Raw genomic sequence first — 17,188 nt, 5'->3', positions numbered from 1 at the left:
ACAAGCAAATACAGCTCTATTTTGATCCTTTAGAAATCAGCTCAATTCAATGTTGCAAGAAGATGCAGCTGTTTTGAAAAATCAACAAACTACTTGGAAAATAGGCCAAAGTACCAGAGAGCAATTGCAGGGTTCCTGCCAAGTTGAAACTCATGTATTTTAAGGTTTTTCTCTAACAAAAGCATACACCATAAGCAACAAATAGACTGTAAAATTCTAACAGCTTGTCAAAACGCACCCAGCTTGTCATGCACTCACCTCAGAAAAAAGACTGGCTGCTCTGTTTTCCCCCTCTCTTTTTATAAACCATTGGCTTCTAACTCATGGGAACCATGTTGAGTATCAATCCAATTCCTTTCCAAATATGCTCCCTTTATTGCTTCAAAGGAACAGAAATGGTCTCTTAGCTCTTCTACATAGAATTTTTTGGCTGGTGTTAGCTAAACCTTATTTGCTTTATTTCAAGCAGAAGGGCTATGGTATCAACAATTATACTGATATCACTTGGGAATAACATCCACTCTTTCAAAAAACAGCAGCTTCCACTGCTTCACTCTTATCAGCTGATGGGAAATATTTCAGCTATACATCAAAACAGCATCCCCTCCTTCATGAAAGGTGTGTATCTGCACATCATGATGTGACACGACTGACATATACCCGTCAGACGACCAAAGTACATCCTTTCCTGTCACATGTCAGAAATGGCCACTTCCTGGAAGACAAGGAGGGGCATGGTGTCCCTGTGCCCTCAGTAGGAGCCTTGCGGGAGGACTCCACTGCAGATGCAATGGTTCTCATACAGGCTCTGTGGCGGCTCTGCATTTTCATTAACAAATCTGTTCAAACTCCAGTTTCAAAACTATGCGATAAAGACAAATTTGCCTCTCACACCTTCCTGTATAACTGTGCTCTAGCAATGATCACCTTTATCCAGCTAGCCCAGGCAAATGATAGAAACCACACAGGCTGTGACACTGAGGACCAGAATAACCAGCACTATTATGGTATACTGAAGAAACCAATGCTTGCACTGGTGAGTCTCAACTAGATGCACTGCAAGGAGGAGGAGGGTTCAGTTTCACTTTCCAGCCCTATAGTTTCTCAGACATTTTCTGACTGATCCTTACTTTGCCTTTATTTTCAGAGTTTTCCAAGGTGAAGCCAGATGAACTGCTCTGCTACCTGCTCATTAATGCCCTTCCCAAAGCCACATACATGCCTGGGACAAAAACATCTCTTTTTCCTCTCAATGAAAATAAACAACTCAAATTGTGCTTTGTAAGCAAATAATTGTATTCCTCAAGCAACCTTTCACAATCTCAGAGAAAGCTCATGGACCAATATCGCTCAGGACTTGAAACCACAGTCAATAAATGCTTTGGTAGTGTTTACAAGAACATCTCTGAGCTATTGGTTCCACACTAAGTTTAGATACTATTGCTTGCAGTTGTTCAGAACAGGATTTTCCAACGTTGTTGCAAAACCTAGTCAACACCCACAGACTTCAGGAAGAGCATGCAAAGGACAAAGCCAAGCCTTGCTGAACCCCCCAAACCTTTTACTCATCCTGAATTGCAAGATTAAATTCTGAGCACATGCAAAAGTCAAGCACAGGAAAATGCCCATGTATTAAAAGATACTGCTGAGACTTGCCCAAAGACTGTAAAACCCTCAAGCTGACTACTCCCTTCATCAGAATCCAAGGTACGTGGCTACAAATAACATTAATGCAAACACACCTAAAAGAAAGCCATTGTTCTGAGGGAGAGATTGTCATTCTGAAGAGCAAGTTGAAAACATTGCTTTGAGACTGGACAACCCACCCAGGACTCCTCTGGGAACATAACCACTTAATATTTGATTGACAAGTTTACTCATTTCCCAGCATCCTTCAAAGAACATACCTACTTCTGCAGATGCACAGAATCCATGCAGTATTACCTCAAATATAACCAGAAAATTGTCTTCCCTTTTGCTGACCTTTTAACTTACACCCTTGTTCTGCAGAGGTCAAACCAGCCAGATTATTCTCAACACCAAGGAACTGTTCTGGCATCCAGTCAGCCTCGAGCCTTGTTTTGAAGACTGAACACAAAATTGTTCCAAAATCTTCAGACCCACAAGTCATAGCTCTGCTATGCTGGTGTTTCCCATGTCTATCACTTCACGTTATCGTATACTGCCTTCTACTCTCATTACTTCTGCAGATATCTCACTGGCTTTCACCCAGCAGATGCCCAAAATAGATCACACACTTGATGATCCAAGACAATTGTCATCAGCAAATACACAGCATAATGGGGATAAGATAATAAGAGATAACCTTCATGCCCTTAAAATTCACCTGAAATACAAATGCCCCTCACAAGCATAAACATAACCCTCCCCAGATATTATGTGCTGCTCCTAGGAAACTAAAGTGACCACGCATTGAAAGATTTAAACTACAATGTCTTTGTTGGACTCCATTTGCAAGTACAGAGCACAAGCATATCAAAGGAGGAATGAGAAGCTTCATTTTTTTCTCTAGTCCGATGGTGCTTTCCTTATGCTGGTCAGTGAGAGCAGATTGAATTAGAGATCGTCACTCATCTTCAACTCTTTCAGATGAAGAGGTTGTATATTCACAATGTGAGCGAACAGCAACAATCAGCTGTGTTTTCTGAGACACCATGCTAACACTTCTGGGGCACGTGTCCAAACAATATTGCAACACAAGGAGTCAGGATCATCCTGACTTACACCCTGTACCAGAATTCATTAAAACTAGGATGGGGGAATCTGCTGCAGTGAGTTTTGGATCACACCAGACATTTAAGAGCTCTGAGGGAAGCTCTGCAAAGGAAATAACCTTCTGTGTTCTTTCACACAACATGGTGTTATCTGTTCCTCAACCCTCCCAAGCTGGGGTCATCTCTTCCGCATCAGTCTTCCTGCTCTAGGATTCCAAGCAGTGAGCATTTTAATGCTAAGGTCTGCTTCTATTCAGCATTCATACTGTAATACTCTCCATGCATTCATTGTGACACTCCAGAGTTTAGTATGCGTGTAGTGCAAGTATGTGATATTTCACCTTTTACTCTTGTATCCAACTCCCTTTACACATCCTAAATACGACGAGGTGGCAAAGTATTATTAATCCCATACAAATGATTTTCCTACACATACGTAACAAAGCTGTAGCAAAACCAGAAATAGAATACACACCTCCAAGATTCCAGTTTCAGGCGCTAGAAACATGCCCTGCCCAATATCTTCACACTCCTAAATTCTATCATACCATAAAATCAGATCTTATTTACACTAAGAAATCACACTATTTCCCACTGTGACCTAAGGTATAAACCCACCCAAACCAAACTAAAATAACTAAACAACTTAACCCAGCAAACAAATTGAAGTGATATATTCAATGAAGTGCCTCATGCTAAAACTAACCAGAGTTTTATAAGCATTAAAACATTTTCCTCTTTCACTCTCTCATCCCCTTTCTCTTCTTTTTTTGCCCAAGAAAAGACTAAGCAACTCTAACAGCAAAATAACAAGTAATTGCTACCCTCTACTTTCAAATAAATGTAATCAAGGCACAGCTAAAAGTCACACTAATTTCAGCAAACCCTTATTTTCACAAAATATTTTCCTCTCAGAAAACAGTAGCCTAAAAACCTTTCCGCTAGGAAACCGAGGCAGCTACTTTTACCTGTGTGCCTATAAAGGACACAAAACACATCAAACATCCAAGCGCTTCAGTCCCACGACAGAGTCACTGCTCCTGCCCGACTCTCAGGAGATCTCCTTCTGATCTCCCAAGTTTATTCTGCAGTAATTACACGTGTGGTGAATGACCAAAGACTGCTTTTCCAAGCCCCCACTTCAAGTGTACGTACCAAATGCGTTAGCTCTGCATCTAAATACGGCTCCCAGGAGATAACTGCCTGCCAGGGCTGCCGCTGTAACTGATCCCACAGCCCTCGCGTGCTTGAGCGATGAGCTTGGTGCCAGCGCCTCGACAGACAGGGCGCAGGGGAAGCCCGCAATGCCCGGCACGCTGGCATGGGCATCGCAGAGCCCCGCTCCCCGTCCCCGAGGCGCCTGCAGGACTGTTACTGCAGATATTACTGCCCCAGAGTCAAGTGAGATCGAGCTCGTGGGATCCACACTTCTTTTAAGGACACAGGAAAGTCTGAAATCTATGAATGTTTCTGAACAAGCACCTCTAAAGAGGGGCAGAGTTGAGCTTATTCTCCATGTGTTAAGCACGCTGATTTTGGTTCTTTTGCAGCTGTTGACTGAGGAGACAAAGCAGGAGCAATCACTGCATATTTCCACCCTCTTGTTCACAGCTTCATCCTCGACTGAGGATTTGAACGAGATCATCTTTAAGGTCCTTTCCAACCCAAATAATTCAATTACTGTCTTCTAAAAGGATGCCTGTCAGGCCAAGTAAGACCCTGCCGAGCTACATCGCCCCAGTACCCCTGGGTGTTAAGAAACCTATCGGATCCCAAGTGCAGCAGCTGAACGGAAGAGTCGGGAAGGAACTTAAGGATAAACGTAATGAAGTTGCAGAGTTTGCTGAGTGACACAGTAAGCTGAGATGTGGACCCAAGGTCCTGACGAACCCAAATCTCCCTGATGGTTTTGGCCAGAAACAACACCAGATAGTGCAGTGTGGACACCGGACAGGGCATTGCCAGAACAACTGCATTTCCCAGCCCTTGTGGGACCTGCCCAGGGGGGTCAAAAGGGGATCCCTTGCCCAGCGAGGCTAATGGGGGTCCCTTGTGGGACCTGCTGAGGGGGGTCAAAAGGAGGTCCCATGTCAAGGGGGGGTCAAAAGGGTATCCCTCACAGGACCTGCTGAGGAGGGTCAAAAGGGAATCCCTCATGGAACCTGCCAACAGGGGTCAGAGAAGGGTCCCCCTCGCAGACCCTGCTGAAGGAAGTCAAAAGGGGGTCCCTCTTGTGGTACGTGCTGAGGACAGTCCAACGGAGGTCCCCCTCACAGGACCTGCTGAGGATGTTTAAAAGAGGGTCCCTCGAGAGATCTGTCAAGGGGGTTCAAAAGGGGATCCCTGGCCGAGGGAGGCTAATGGGGGGGTCCCTTGTGGGACCTGTGAGGTGAGTCAAAAGGAGATCCCATGTCGAGGGGGGGTCAAAGGGGTATCCCTCACAAGACCTGTGGGGGAGGGTCAAAAAGGGGCCCCCTTGGGGGAGCTGCTGAGGATAATCAAAAGGGAGCCCCTTGTGAGATCTGCTGAGGAGAGTAAAAAGGGAATCCCTCATGGAACCTGCCAACAGGGGGCCAAGGAGGGTCACCCTTGCAGAACCTGCCGAGGGAAGTCAAAAGGGGGTCCCTTTTGTGGTACTTGCTGAGGGGGTCCAATGGGGGTCCCCCCTCACGGGACCTGCCGAGGTTGTTTAAAAGGGAGTCCCTCCCGGGACCTTCCCAGAGGGGGCAAAACGGGGGTCCCTCAAGGGATCTGCTGAGGGGGGATGAAAAGGAGATCCCTTGTGGGACCCGCTGAGGGGAGTCACAGGGGATCCCTCACGGGAGCTGCTGAGGGGGTTCGGAAGGGGATCCCTCACGGGAGCTGCTGAGGGGATTCGAAAGGGGATCCCTCACGGGAGCTGCTGAGGGGTTCGGAAGGGGATCCCTCGCGGGAGCTGCTGAGGGGTTCGGAAGGGGATCCCTCGCGGGAGCTGCTGAGGGGGTTCGAAAGGGGCTCCCTCGCGGGAGCTGCTCACCGAGGCGATGCGGGGAGCTGCTCTTCCCCCGCGGGTCCCCACGGCCAAAGGCGCTGAGCGAGCGGCTCCCGCAGCGGCTCCGGGGGCGGCACCGCCGGTCCCAGCGGGGCCAGAACCGGGGCAGCGGCTCTCACCGCCCCGGGGAGGCACCGGGAGGCACCGGCACCGCTCCCAGGAGCCGCCCCCCACGGGCGTGCGCAGGGAGGAGCGATCCGAACGGGACGGAGGGTAAAGCACAAACTGCGGTACAAAAAATAGGTGTGAGCGAGAGACACAGAGATTTTTGAGACCCCATCTGGCGGATTGCGTCCAGCTCTGGAATCCTCAGCATAAGAAGAAGATGGAGCTGTTGGAGCGGGTCCAGAGGAGGCTACAAGGATGATCCGAGGGCTGGAGCACCTCCCGGACGAGGACAGGCTGAGAGAGTTGGGGCTGTTCAGCCTGGAGAAGAGAAGGCTCCCAGGAGACCTTCGAGCACCTTCCAGCACCTGAAGGGGCTACAGGAAAGCTGAGGAGGGGCTGTGCACAAAGGCTGTGGGGATAGGATGAGGGGGAACGGGGATAAACTGGAGAGGGGCAGATTTAGACTGGATATAAGGAGGAATTTCTTCCCCATGAGGGTGGTGAGGCCCTGGCCCAGGTTGCCCAGGGAAGCTGTGGCTGCCAGGTTGGATGGGCCAGGTTGGATGGGCCTTGGGCAGCCTGAGCCAGTGGGAGGTGTCCCTGCCCGTGGCAGGGGGTGGAACTGGATGAGCTTTAAAATCCCTTCCAGCCCAAACTATAATTCTATAATTTTGTGTTACAGTCAAAGGGTTGCGCATAAACCCACACAGGTTCTAGGAAATCTGAGAGAAGTAACTTCAGACGGTGTTTTTCCTTTCCAAAAATTCTGCATTTCAAATCCAAGATGCTTGATTGCTACTTAAAGAAAGGGAAGGAAGGCTGCATGTTTGAAGAGACAGACCAAAAAATGCAGCACTTTGGAAAGTGATTTGTTTATATTTACCTAATTTGTTTAAATATACCAATTTTTTTTTTTAAAAATAATCTTTACAATATCGACGCTAAATCAATGGACAGTGTAGAATCATAGAATGGTTTGGGTTGGAAAGGACCTTAAAGAACCTTCCAATGCTTCACCACTCTCATCATGAAGAAATTCCTCATGTCTGTTCTAAATCTGCCCCTCTCCAGTTTATACCCGTTGCCCCTCATCCTATCACTACAAGCCTTTGTAAAAAGTCTCTCCCCAGATTTCTTGTAGCCCCTTCAGGTACTGGAAGGTCGCTATGAGGTCTCCTCGGAGCCTTCTCTTCTCCAGGCTGAAAACACATTTTATTTGAAGTAAGAATATTCTTAATTTAATGTAATTCAATTTAATTCCCAGGAGGCAGCAGAGGCAGACGCAGGGTGAGAAAAACCTAACAGTGACCCATAACCTAATCCTAGCCCTATAACCTAATCATGCACATGCCTGTAGAGAGCTTAAACTTAGAAGTGTGAAAAATCTTTCTGATGTTTTCCTCTACAACACAATGACTTTTTGTCCATCTCCGTAAAAGCATTGTTCTACATACTTTTCTATCGTTTAGATTTTGATGCTGTAAAACTTGTACAAAAACAGCAGAGTAAGAAACAAGGAGGTTCCCATCCTTTGGATTGTACCCTGTCAGTTCGAGCAGGCAAATTCACATCCCCCAGCTGGTACTTGCTCTGGAAAGAAAACCCAAAACAAACCTAATTCAGGACATGGGTGCGCCCTGACCCCTGCACGAACGTGGGATCTGGACCCTGTGAAGGTGGCTGGGATCCTGTAGGGCAGAGCTGGTGCCATTGGGTGCAGGCACCATGCTAGGCAAGAACATTCCCCATGCAGGCAGGCAGACTTTCAGCCTCAGGAAATGGTGGGCCGGCACAGGCACCCACACTCCCCTTGCCCATGTGCCCCAGGATGCCCATCACACCCACATGACAGGGGCATTTGCCAGGCAGCTGCCCTTCTTCTGGGCAGCAGCTGGTCCAAAGTTCAGTGAAGGACTCATATGGTCCCCATTTTCAGCACCAATCCTGTACAACACTACAAACTCCATATTTACTCCAGAAATCAAAGGGTCCTGCCCCTCAAAAACAAACACGATCCTCACTTGTTTATTCAGTTGGGCTCCATTTCATCAGCGGTCCAGCTGAGGGGACTCTGCAATGAGAACAGAAAGTTTAATTAAGGACACAGAGGCAAATACACTGCGTGCCTGATGTGGCTTCAACACTGTGCTGGTAGGACCGTGTCACTGGTGGGCAGCCCATGGGGCAAATAACCCAGCACTTGGCATCACCACACAAGTGACAGCATTGCATTCCCACACTGGACATGCTTGGTCATTACGAAGCCTTCCAGAGCATCACAGCTCCCGGGCTAATTAGGGAGCACCTCAGAGGTAGGAGCTGACTTCTGCTTCGGTAGCTTCAGGGTATAGGAAAAGAGTACCAAGGAAATAAGGCTGAGGAGGTGAACTCAGAGAGGTACTTCAAAGCTTCATAAGCCTGGTTCTATATTGTATACAAGCCTATATTGTTCATGCTGTGGTCTGAAATTCAACATTACCCAGTGAAATCCTCTGTTGTTTAAGAAACCACTGCAACAGAAAGCATGGCACAGGTTTCCAGTTCTCACTGTGGATCTCAAAATGCATTAATACACACTACTCTAACAGACATCTGCAATACTGTGTTCCAAGTTGCCCTAGACCAGATGTTGGCTACCAACAATGACATCCTCCATCAGTTTACTCTTCCATCTTAGAGACATTCCCAAACCCTGTAAAACTAGACTCTCCCTCTTTAACTGGCAGACTCTAACTGCAAAAAATAAAGGTTTGCCTTCTTCAGTTTCTTCTGGGCAAGTTAATATCCAACATTTCTTCATGAAGAAAGATGTGGTTTTGCTCACACCTTGAAAATCAAATATAAATGCCAGGCTGCCTTCACTTTCAATACTCTATGGAGTTAAGATAGTGCAAAGCCACGGTGAATTATCACACATAAATAGGCGCGCTGTTTCCACTACAATAAGTTGCAAAAATAGATGACTTTTTGAAGTAATTCTACACTAGACAAGTGCCTAAAGGCAGTGTTTTTTGTTATCACAATTAAAAAGAAACGTGGCTTCAGATTTGTTCCAAGTCAAGAAGACTGCACTGCGCCTCTGCTTGGTGCCCTAGCAGCAGTGTTCACAACCCAGAAGGTTCCACCCTGCTCTCCCAATTCCAAAAGGAATCACACAGGGTGGAGAACAGGAAATGGGAGCAATAGTAAAGGTTTCAAAGGGCAATGGAAGAATTCAGAACCCTTTGAACAGGAAATAAAGATATGTCATTCCTCACCTTTAGCTCTACAATATGACACGACCACGTGACAGTCACAGCAATCCTCCTACAAAATTCTCAGAGGAAAGCACACACGTGGAAGAGGAAGGCCACCTCTTTTGCTTGCTCCTAGCTGCAAAAAAAGGGGGACAAAACAGCATGGTTTGCCCCAAGACGCCACAATCGCTTTTCAAATCAGGACAAGCTCATCCCTAGCACCTGAATAACCCTGATGTGAATTCAGTATCTGCTGGCCAGCCCTGCAAGGTCTCTACAAGCAAGGGTAGATGGGATCTCATCCATCCCTGTTGCCATGTCCATAGGGTTTGCATGTGAAAATACAGGTTCTGCTCAAGGAAGATATTGGTCTTACATTGTTCAGCTGTTCACCCTTTAAATGCGAACTCTGACTTCTTTGTAACATCTTTGGCAATCAGGGCAAAAGTCTTTTTGTGCATACAGGACAAGAGCGGGAAGGAAAAGGCAAAGCTGAATCCCATTTGAAGCAAGCAGCACAAGCAAACACTGCAGCATCTGCTACCCATGCATTTACCAGTCTCCTTTAGGAAGGGACAAAGAAGCCCAGACCTTACATTCCAAAGGAGGAGTCCGAGGCTTAAATACCAGAAAAATACCACCTGACTATATAAAAAAAGAAGTAGCTTATTTCGGTTTAACTATGAATCATGGTGCCTGAGGACTTCACTAAGTCAGTTCATCAGCTCTGCAAATATGAAACTGGTTTGTACAGCAAAAGGTAGCTCTCACATGAAACGCATAGGCAGGATATGGTCACTCCAGACTAGAAATATTTTAATTAAGGCCAAATTCATCCTTAATTCCCAGGTATATTCACGCTAGCATTGAAAGTTTTAACTATTTGACTTCTCTCTACCACACCCCAGACTAATTTAGGGCAGAGGATAGATACCTTTAATAAATAACTATTTGAGGTTTCTACTATCACATTCAGTGTGTAGTCCTGAGTTTTGCTTTCTAGTCTAATCCTCTGAACAGCCAGGATTGTAGAGGGGTGTGACTGTAGAGAAGTGTGGCTTCTACAGCACAGTATCATGAAGAAAATACCACTCTATGAACTTCCTTGTTATTGAACCTTTTACCTTCTTTTCCAAGGGGGAACTTCCAAGGCAGAGCACACCCTTCCTCTGCATTATCTGAGTGACTGCACTCCATGTGTGGGAATTCTTAAAACTTCAGCACTACATAGATTCTGCTTCCAGTGAGGTCAAAGAGCTGCAGATAAGGAAGCTATGTTTAGCACTTCTGAAAATCCCACAGAATGAACACCTGATATATTGTACTGCCACCAAGCTTCAGTGCCTTCTCTGCATCCACGAGGCCCTAACAGAGAATGAGACTCCGCAGGTATTTGATCTCAGTTCAGAGGAGGCAAGCTGCATTTATCCTTTCTAAGTTTATGCCTTTCTTTGGAATAACATATTTAACAACAGACATCAGCTGGACACAGCAGCCATGCTTGCATCCTTGTTGCCATTCCACTGAGCAACAGATGTCTCAGGCTCAGTCCCAAGGAGGAAACGGGAGCCTCAGCTGTTCTTTAACAGCCCCAGCAGCTGCTAGGGCACCACAACATACTTGAGCTAAATATGCCAAGTGTCCAAGTGAGGACATTGCTCCCTATGCACTCTCTTCCCAGAATTTTCTGTTTATTCCTTTTACTTAAATTTTCAGTATACAGGACAGGAGGTCCTTAGGCCACAGTCATGTTCTGCCTCAATTGCTGCTCTCTATCCTGTTTTGCAACCCCTTTGAACAGATTTCCAACTGTGCCAATATCTACTCTTAACAGCTTGCCATCCTCTAGCAGAGCCAGAGGACAAGAACTGTGCACTGTTCACCTCTGCTACGAAAGATCTGCTTGGATGTGCAATTAAAATGATCTCCTAGCTCTTAATTTTCCTCCCTCACATTTAGCTGTTAAGTTTTATATCTGAAGGTAACTCCAAAATGCCAAACCATATATCTGAAAATTAATGTCTGTATCAATGTCTGAAAGACAGACATTGAGTCTAAATTTCCAAGTTAATTCAGTACTTCATCAGATTTTCAAAGCAGCTGAAATTATGCTCTTGGCTACTAAAGGCTTTAGCAGAACATCACTGCTCAAGCCTACTAAAGAGGCGATTGATCTCAGGAGATAGCGTAGAAATACATGTTTCCTTGGAACGCTCAGGCAAATTCATCTCCCCTCCCCTTCCCTCCTCTGCAAAGGAATCAAAGGACACCAATCAGGAGTTTACCCAGTCAGCATCACCTGCACGCAACATGTCTATAGTTCACATCTTCACGCTTCCAAGCCAAATTTGCATATATGTTCCTCTATAGAGACTCTCTGAAACCACATTATCAGACAAAACCACCAGCTTTACTACTGCTTTGTTCTGATGGCACCTGCAGTTATCTCCATCTGTCATAAAAAAAAAAAAGAAGAACCAGAGCAAGTTGTAAAGTAATAAACGATTTATTTTTTCTTTACATCAATCTTTATGAAAATAACATCACTTATGTTTTGTAGTTCAAATCTCTTGTACCGCATATTGCTGATTTCTAGTGTGGCACTTAGGGGAACATTCACTTAAACAGCTACACAATTTCATTAAATTGATTAATTTTCCATTTCTCAGTTAAGCATGAAAGAACATACAACTCTGTTTCAACCAGTCATTCATTCCTGATGTCTTAAGGAAGAAAAAAAAAAAATCTTTCCCTTTCTGCTGAAATATCCTACCATGTTTACAAAGACTGAAGGAAAGGGAATAATTGCTCACAGAAGACATCTAAAGGCCAACAAAAAACCCCTTTTTATAGATTACATAGCTGGTAAAAAAAAACCCAAACAATCCAATAACACTGAGTGATAACACTACCTGTACAGGTAAAGCTGAAATACTGTGCAGTTTTAATAGCTAGAGGTGTAGTGCACCGATCTTTTGCCTATTTAACAGAAGATAATACAACATTTTAAGCAAGTAACAGAAGTGTCACTGGAAAGCCAGGCATAGGTGTAGGAAGATGGAGGAATATTCTGCAAAATAGTGGTTTTGTTTACATCACATGTACTGGGAACCACGCTTAAGAAACTCTTCACAAGTGTGTGTGATATTGAAGTTAAAAAATAGTCTTAGCAGTCTTTGTTTGCATTAACAGGCCAATTTCTTACTAAGTGGCTGGCAGGAATGTTAAATCTGCACTGTTTCAGATGTTTACCCTTAAACACAAACACTTGGCACCTATGCAGCTCAGCTTTTGCAGGCCAGAGTCACACTGCATTTTTGCTTGGCTTCATCGGGTTTAAACACTGCCCTTGTATCTTGCATGTCCCTAACTAGTTACCACTCTTCAAAGTTACCAGATTAAGCACTACGAGAAAACTACTAGTCACACAAAGACATTTGCAACAGCAAGGCCAGCTTACCCTGACACTGCTTCTTGCTATATGCATCTCATTTCTGTTCTCTGTAGGCTTCTAGTGGTCAGAGCTTAGATGCCTCTGCAATGTCTTTACCTTTGAGCTAAGACATCAGTAACAATGCTTAACAAAATAAAGCCAACAGCTCACTGGGAACTTGAGTATCACACAACATCAACTCATTTTGTACTTGCAAGGTATCAAAATACCCCGAGTAAGATTCATGCATTAGATTCGCATTGTGGCATAAGAGATACTTAGTTTTACTGTACAATTGGGTTACAGCTGATAAAATGACACACAGCAATATTTAAACATCAGCACAAGGATGTAAAAAAGAAAAAGGAATGGTTCTGTAACATTGCAGGTCACGGTGCTCTGTCAGCTAGAGAATTTCCAGAACAGTTATCCTGAAGTTGGTTTTATCTTCACAACCTAAACACTTTAGTGAAATCAGCCTGAAAACACTTCCTCAAGTCATAAGACTAGTTCACAGTGAAGACTCAAACCCCAGGAATAACAGACTTGTAGGAATAGGGTAAGTAGATGCTTCCAAATTCTTCACCTTAACATCTCAACTGTTGCCACTGGAAGGAAGATCTTCAGCTTACAAAGATCTCATTTAACACTTGAAAACAAGATTAAAACAAAAAAATTGGACATTACAGAGTGATTTAGAGACCAGCTCCTTCAAAACCAAGACAGTACAACTAGAAAATTAGAAAACCTGGTCCCATTTCTATATTCAAACTCTGATTGTAAGTAAAAAGAATACAGTACATGCAATAATATGAAAACCATGCCTGATAAACTCAAGTACACAACCAAGTGTAACTAGGGAATAACCGCCCCCAAACTACTGCTCACAACAGACAAGGTAGGGGACATTTTAGAAGACAAATGACATACGAATTGCAATGATCATACCACGTGTCCCTCATTGGCAAGGATTTCTTGGCTAATGAAAAACTGTACGCCATATAAGAAGCATATATTTATACCAAAAGTCATCCTGTAAGTTACAATGTCCACCACTGATTAAATACATTCCTTCCGGATAAACTGACCGGTAACATGCTCATTTAGAGAAGGCTACAAATACATTCTCAAAAAAAGGAAAAAAAGTGCTGTGAAACAGAAGCAGGATTTCTCCTGGCAAACACTTGAGTTTGCTAAAACAATTACATGAGAACACCTGATAAAACATATGAAGCAGAAGCTTGATGCACTTGACTGTTCCCGACCACCAGTTCTGTTTTTTACTCATTAACCACCTTCCCAGAGCTGGGCAATCCGCTGCCCAGTATTTGATGCTAGCTTTATCATGACACATCCAGACACAACATTTAAGTCAATGCAACATTCTGAAGATCCAGCAGCTCAAGAAAGAACATTTCAAAAGTACAGAGAACAGCCAAGCAAGAAAGAAACCTTCCTCTTCCTCAGAACCGTTTAAGAGTATTGTTTGTCATCAAATGAGAAAGAATGGCCTCCAGTGACACTTCCCCAGTCAGAAAGACTACAGCTAAACACCCCAAAGCTTACAGCTGTCTTGCGGGACGCGTGTGCAACACACAGCAAAGCTGAGCACATTGAAAGAACACTGCATTTTTCTGCTGGAAGAAGATCTTGAATTCCTCTGTGCACGCTGTGACCTTTAGGCTCCTTTGATAAATATTTATTTTAGGAATCCTATCGCTACCACTATTGTACAATAGTTATACATTCATGCAAAAAGAACACTATGTTTCTTCTTAAAAGAGCAAGACTTCACCTTATTTTAAGCCCTAAATAGGAAGAAGTATTAAAATAATAATAATAAAAAAAAGCCTTCAACAGAAACACAACTAATTAGCTACTCAAACATGGTCTTCCTGTGGCAAGCTCCGTTCTTCTTCCATAAGAGATGGTTTTTGGTTGTGGCTTTTTTGAGACATTGCAATCAAAGAAGTGAACAGAAATAAAGTTGAACCAACAGGATTTGATCTATAAACCCCTTTGCATTAACGAGAATCTTTATCAACACAGCTGCCTAGAAAAGCATAAATGAGTTTGATATCAGTGTTTCAGCATACACTGAACATTTCATGACAGGTACGGAAAGGTATTTTACCTTTTCTTTAAGGACATATATTCAAGTGTTCTGTTTGATGATTCATTTCACATCACTTCAGGACAAGACAAAGGAGCGTGTAAGTTCTTCCTCTGCTTCATTCCATACTTTTCTAATTTGTGACCTCAAGATTGGCCGGTTTATTGAAGGCCACCACAATGAAAGCCATTTCTTGAACCAACCTGAAACCACAGAGTATGACGTCTTCCCACATTGAACCTGTGCTACAAAAAACATGACTACATCCCTAGAACACAGAATGGCAAGGAATGTAGTAAATGCAGCGAGGACTTTGTTCCTACTACTCCACGAATGGGCACTAACAGTGCACTGTGGGGAAAAACCTGTCAATTCAGCAGTTGAACTAAACTGAGACAGATATTAAGTGCTCTACAGACAATTCCATGAACATAAATGTAAACAGAAGTGTTTGGCCTCCATACAAAACAATATTTCTGAAAGTGCTGGGGTTTGGAAATCTGTCCTGCATATTTCCAAAAGCAACTACTTTACATTCTGTTTGACAGGATTAATAAAGTGTTTTGGAGGTTAACTCACTTTGGTCACGATCCCAAAGAAAAGTTTAGGTTGAGTAGTTTCAACTATCCTCCTCATCATCACTAATAAGGTCTCTTTTTTCTACACATGTCTCTCGTTCACGCAGAAAATCCTCACGAATGGCTTCTAGCTCAGTTAGTTCAAGACGCACTTTCTCCAGGTGATAGGTCCTCCTGTTCCTGATCTGGCGCAATGGAAAAGGATTGAGGTCTCCAAAAGCAATACCAGTCAGTTTCCTGTAAGATTACACAACGCGAGAAGAATCTTTCATATTTGTTGTTTTTTTAATATCAGTTACAATAATACAACTAATACAACTTCATCTAATACAATTCTCTCTACACCAAGATGACTTTTCATCCATCTCAGTAAAAACATCGTTCTACATGCTTTTGTATTGTGTAAATTTTGATGCTGAAAAAAAGGAGGTTTCAACCCTTTGGATCATGCCCTGTCAGTTCGAGCAGGCAAATTCAAATCCCCCAGGTGGCACTGCACCACTGCTTTCGACTCCGACTGCTAAAATCCTAAATCCTAAGAAAAGATATTTAAAGACTAGTCACAGAAGATATTTGTATTGTAAATATCTTTGATGCACTGAATTCTGTCTTTCCCTGAACTCGCCAGCTGCAAAAATACCCAAGTAGCTCATTTTGTTAACACCAGCAATAAATGAAAGCTTTACAATCAGTTATTACAGCAGCAGAAAGTTTAGACAGGAGAGCTAAGCCATCATTTCTTTTACATACCTGGAACAGGAAGGGAAAGCCAAACTGCAGCTCTGAGTAAATATCAAAATTTTGTTCAATTAGGTAAGAAGAGAAAAAAATTATTACCCTCCCTTTAGTTTCTGATGATACTGCTGTGGTAATACATATTACACATTTGATTATAAACCAGCTTATTTATCAACTATAAAATATCCACAAATTAGTTTTATCTATTGTTTTCAGTTAAAAATACATGCACCCTCTTCCTACAATCAAGTACATAATTCTCTGCCACTTCCAGATTTGTAATCAGAGCCAGCATCTATTTTGGTCACAAACAGCTGAGTACAACTGTCTGGCAGCTTTCAAATTAAAGAAGGGAATTCTAAAATACAAAGCATCTCCTAACTCCCTCTCAGGAGCTTTTGGAGAGCTTTCAGCAGAGGAAGCAACATCTGTTAAAAGGCTTTTACCATTTACACCAGGTGCAGAACATTCTCCCTGCATCAGTCCCAGCAATCCTTTGTAAGCAACAGAGTAAGATTACTCAGTTTTAACTGCTCGCTCTCTCTCTCATCAAAACTGAAACACGGGAAGTAAAAATAATGAATAGCTCTGGAGTAGGAGCAGAAAACTAAGCTGAAGTTCATATGGAATTTCTTACGGTAAAAACAAACACCTCAGATTCCAGGATATGATTTTGTACCGAATTAAAAATCTGAGTTTCATTATCTGTGCAAAACATTTTCATCTTCAACCAATCCCAATATGACTTTTCTTTCTAAGATTAATCTGCTGCCTTGAAACTAGAAACCTAAAAACAGACCCTCATTATGAACTCTAATTTCTGTGCAAGGACTGAAAACCAGAAGGGTTTCTAATTTGTGTTTATTCTCTGCTTTTATGTATATCTTAAAATCAGCTGGAGTTATGTGGCATTAGCCTGTACATTAATGATGTGCAGGAGATCTAAACCTAGTGGGTCATAGCTCACGTTTCATACTTGAGCCAGGATATGGTTTTATTTATCACAACACATTGTTCAATGTTGATTGGAATTCTTAAGTGTTTGAAACCACAATACAACTAAATAAGACCAACTTGGCAAAGTAACCTCAATCATATTTAAACATGAACACTTATGCATTCATCACTTGGGCTTTTGTCTCTACTAGATAAACTACTTGTGGGAATAGTATATCTAAATTAAGATCTAAAGAAAAACAAATGAGAAATAACCACA

The 17,188-nt window shown here is 43.3% G+C and overlaps 2 protein-coding genes across 8 annotated transcripts in view; both read right to left on the bottom strand.

The window, feature by feature from the left end:
• Window positions 1–15,376, bottom strand: part of DAPK2 (death associated protein kinase 2) — a 56,329-nt gene extending 40,953 nt beyond the window's left edge. For 3 of the 4 annotated variants that reach the window (XM_009558189.2, XM_054077126.1, XM_054077127.1), the window contains exon 1: window positions 15,236–15,376. In XM_009558189.2, the coding sequence (XP_009556484.2) occupies window positions 15,236–15,295 (60 nt within the window). In that variant the 5' untranslated portion in view covers window positions 15,296–15,376. Of the gene's footprint in view, window positions 1–3,703; window positions 3,854–15,235 lie in introns of those variants that run through there. The other variant, XM_054077128.1, reaches the window with a different exon arrangement.
• TBC1D2B (TBC1 domain family member 2B) overlaps window positions 11,601–17,188 on the bottom strand; it is a 34,674-nt gene continuing 29,086 nt past the window's right edge. For 2 of the 4 annotated variants that reach the window (XM_054077122.1, XM_054077125.1), the window contains exon 13: window positions 11,601–15,471. In XM_054077122.1, coding sequence (XP_053933097.1) covers window positions 15,276–15,471 — 196 coding nt within the window. In that variant the 3' untranslated portion in view covers window positions 11,601–15,275. The other 2 variants (XM_054077123.1, XM_054077124.1) reach the window with 2 other exon arrangements.

Source organism: Cuculus canorus, chromosome 12 (genome assembly GCF_017976375.1).
Source record: "Cuculus canorus isolate bCucCan1 chromosome 12, bCucCan1.pri, whole genome shotgun sequence".
In the NCBI taxonomy this organism is placed as follows: domain Eukaryota; kingdom Metazoa; phylum Chordata; class Aves; order Cuculiformes; family Cuculidae; genus Cuculus; species Cuculus canorus.
The sequence above is the reverse complement of the archived record's forward strand: the minus strand, read 5'-3'. Positions and strand labels throughout refer to the sequence as shown.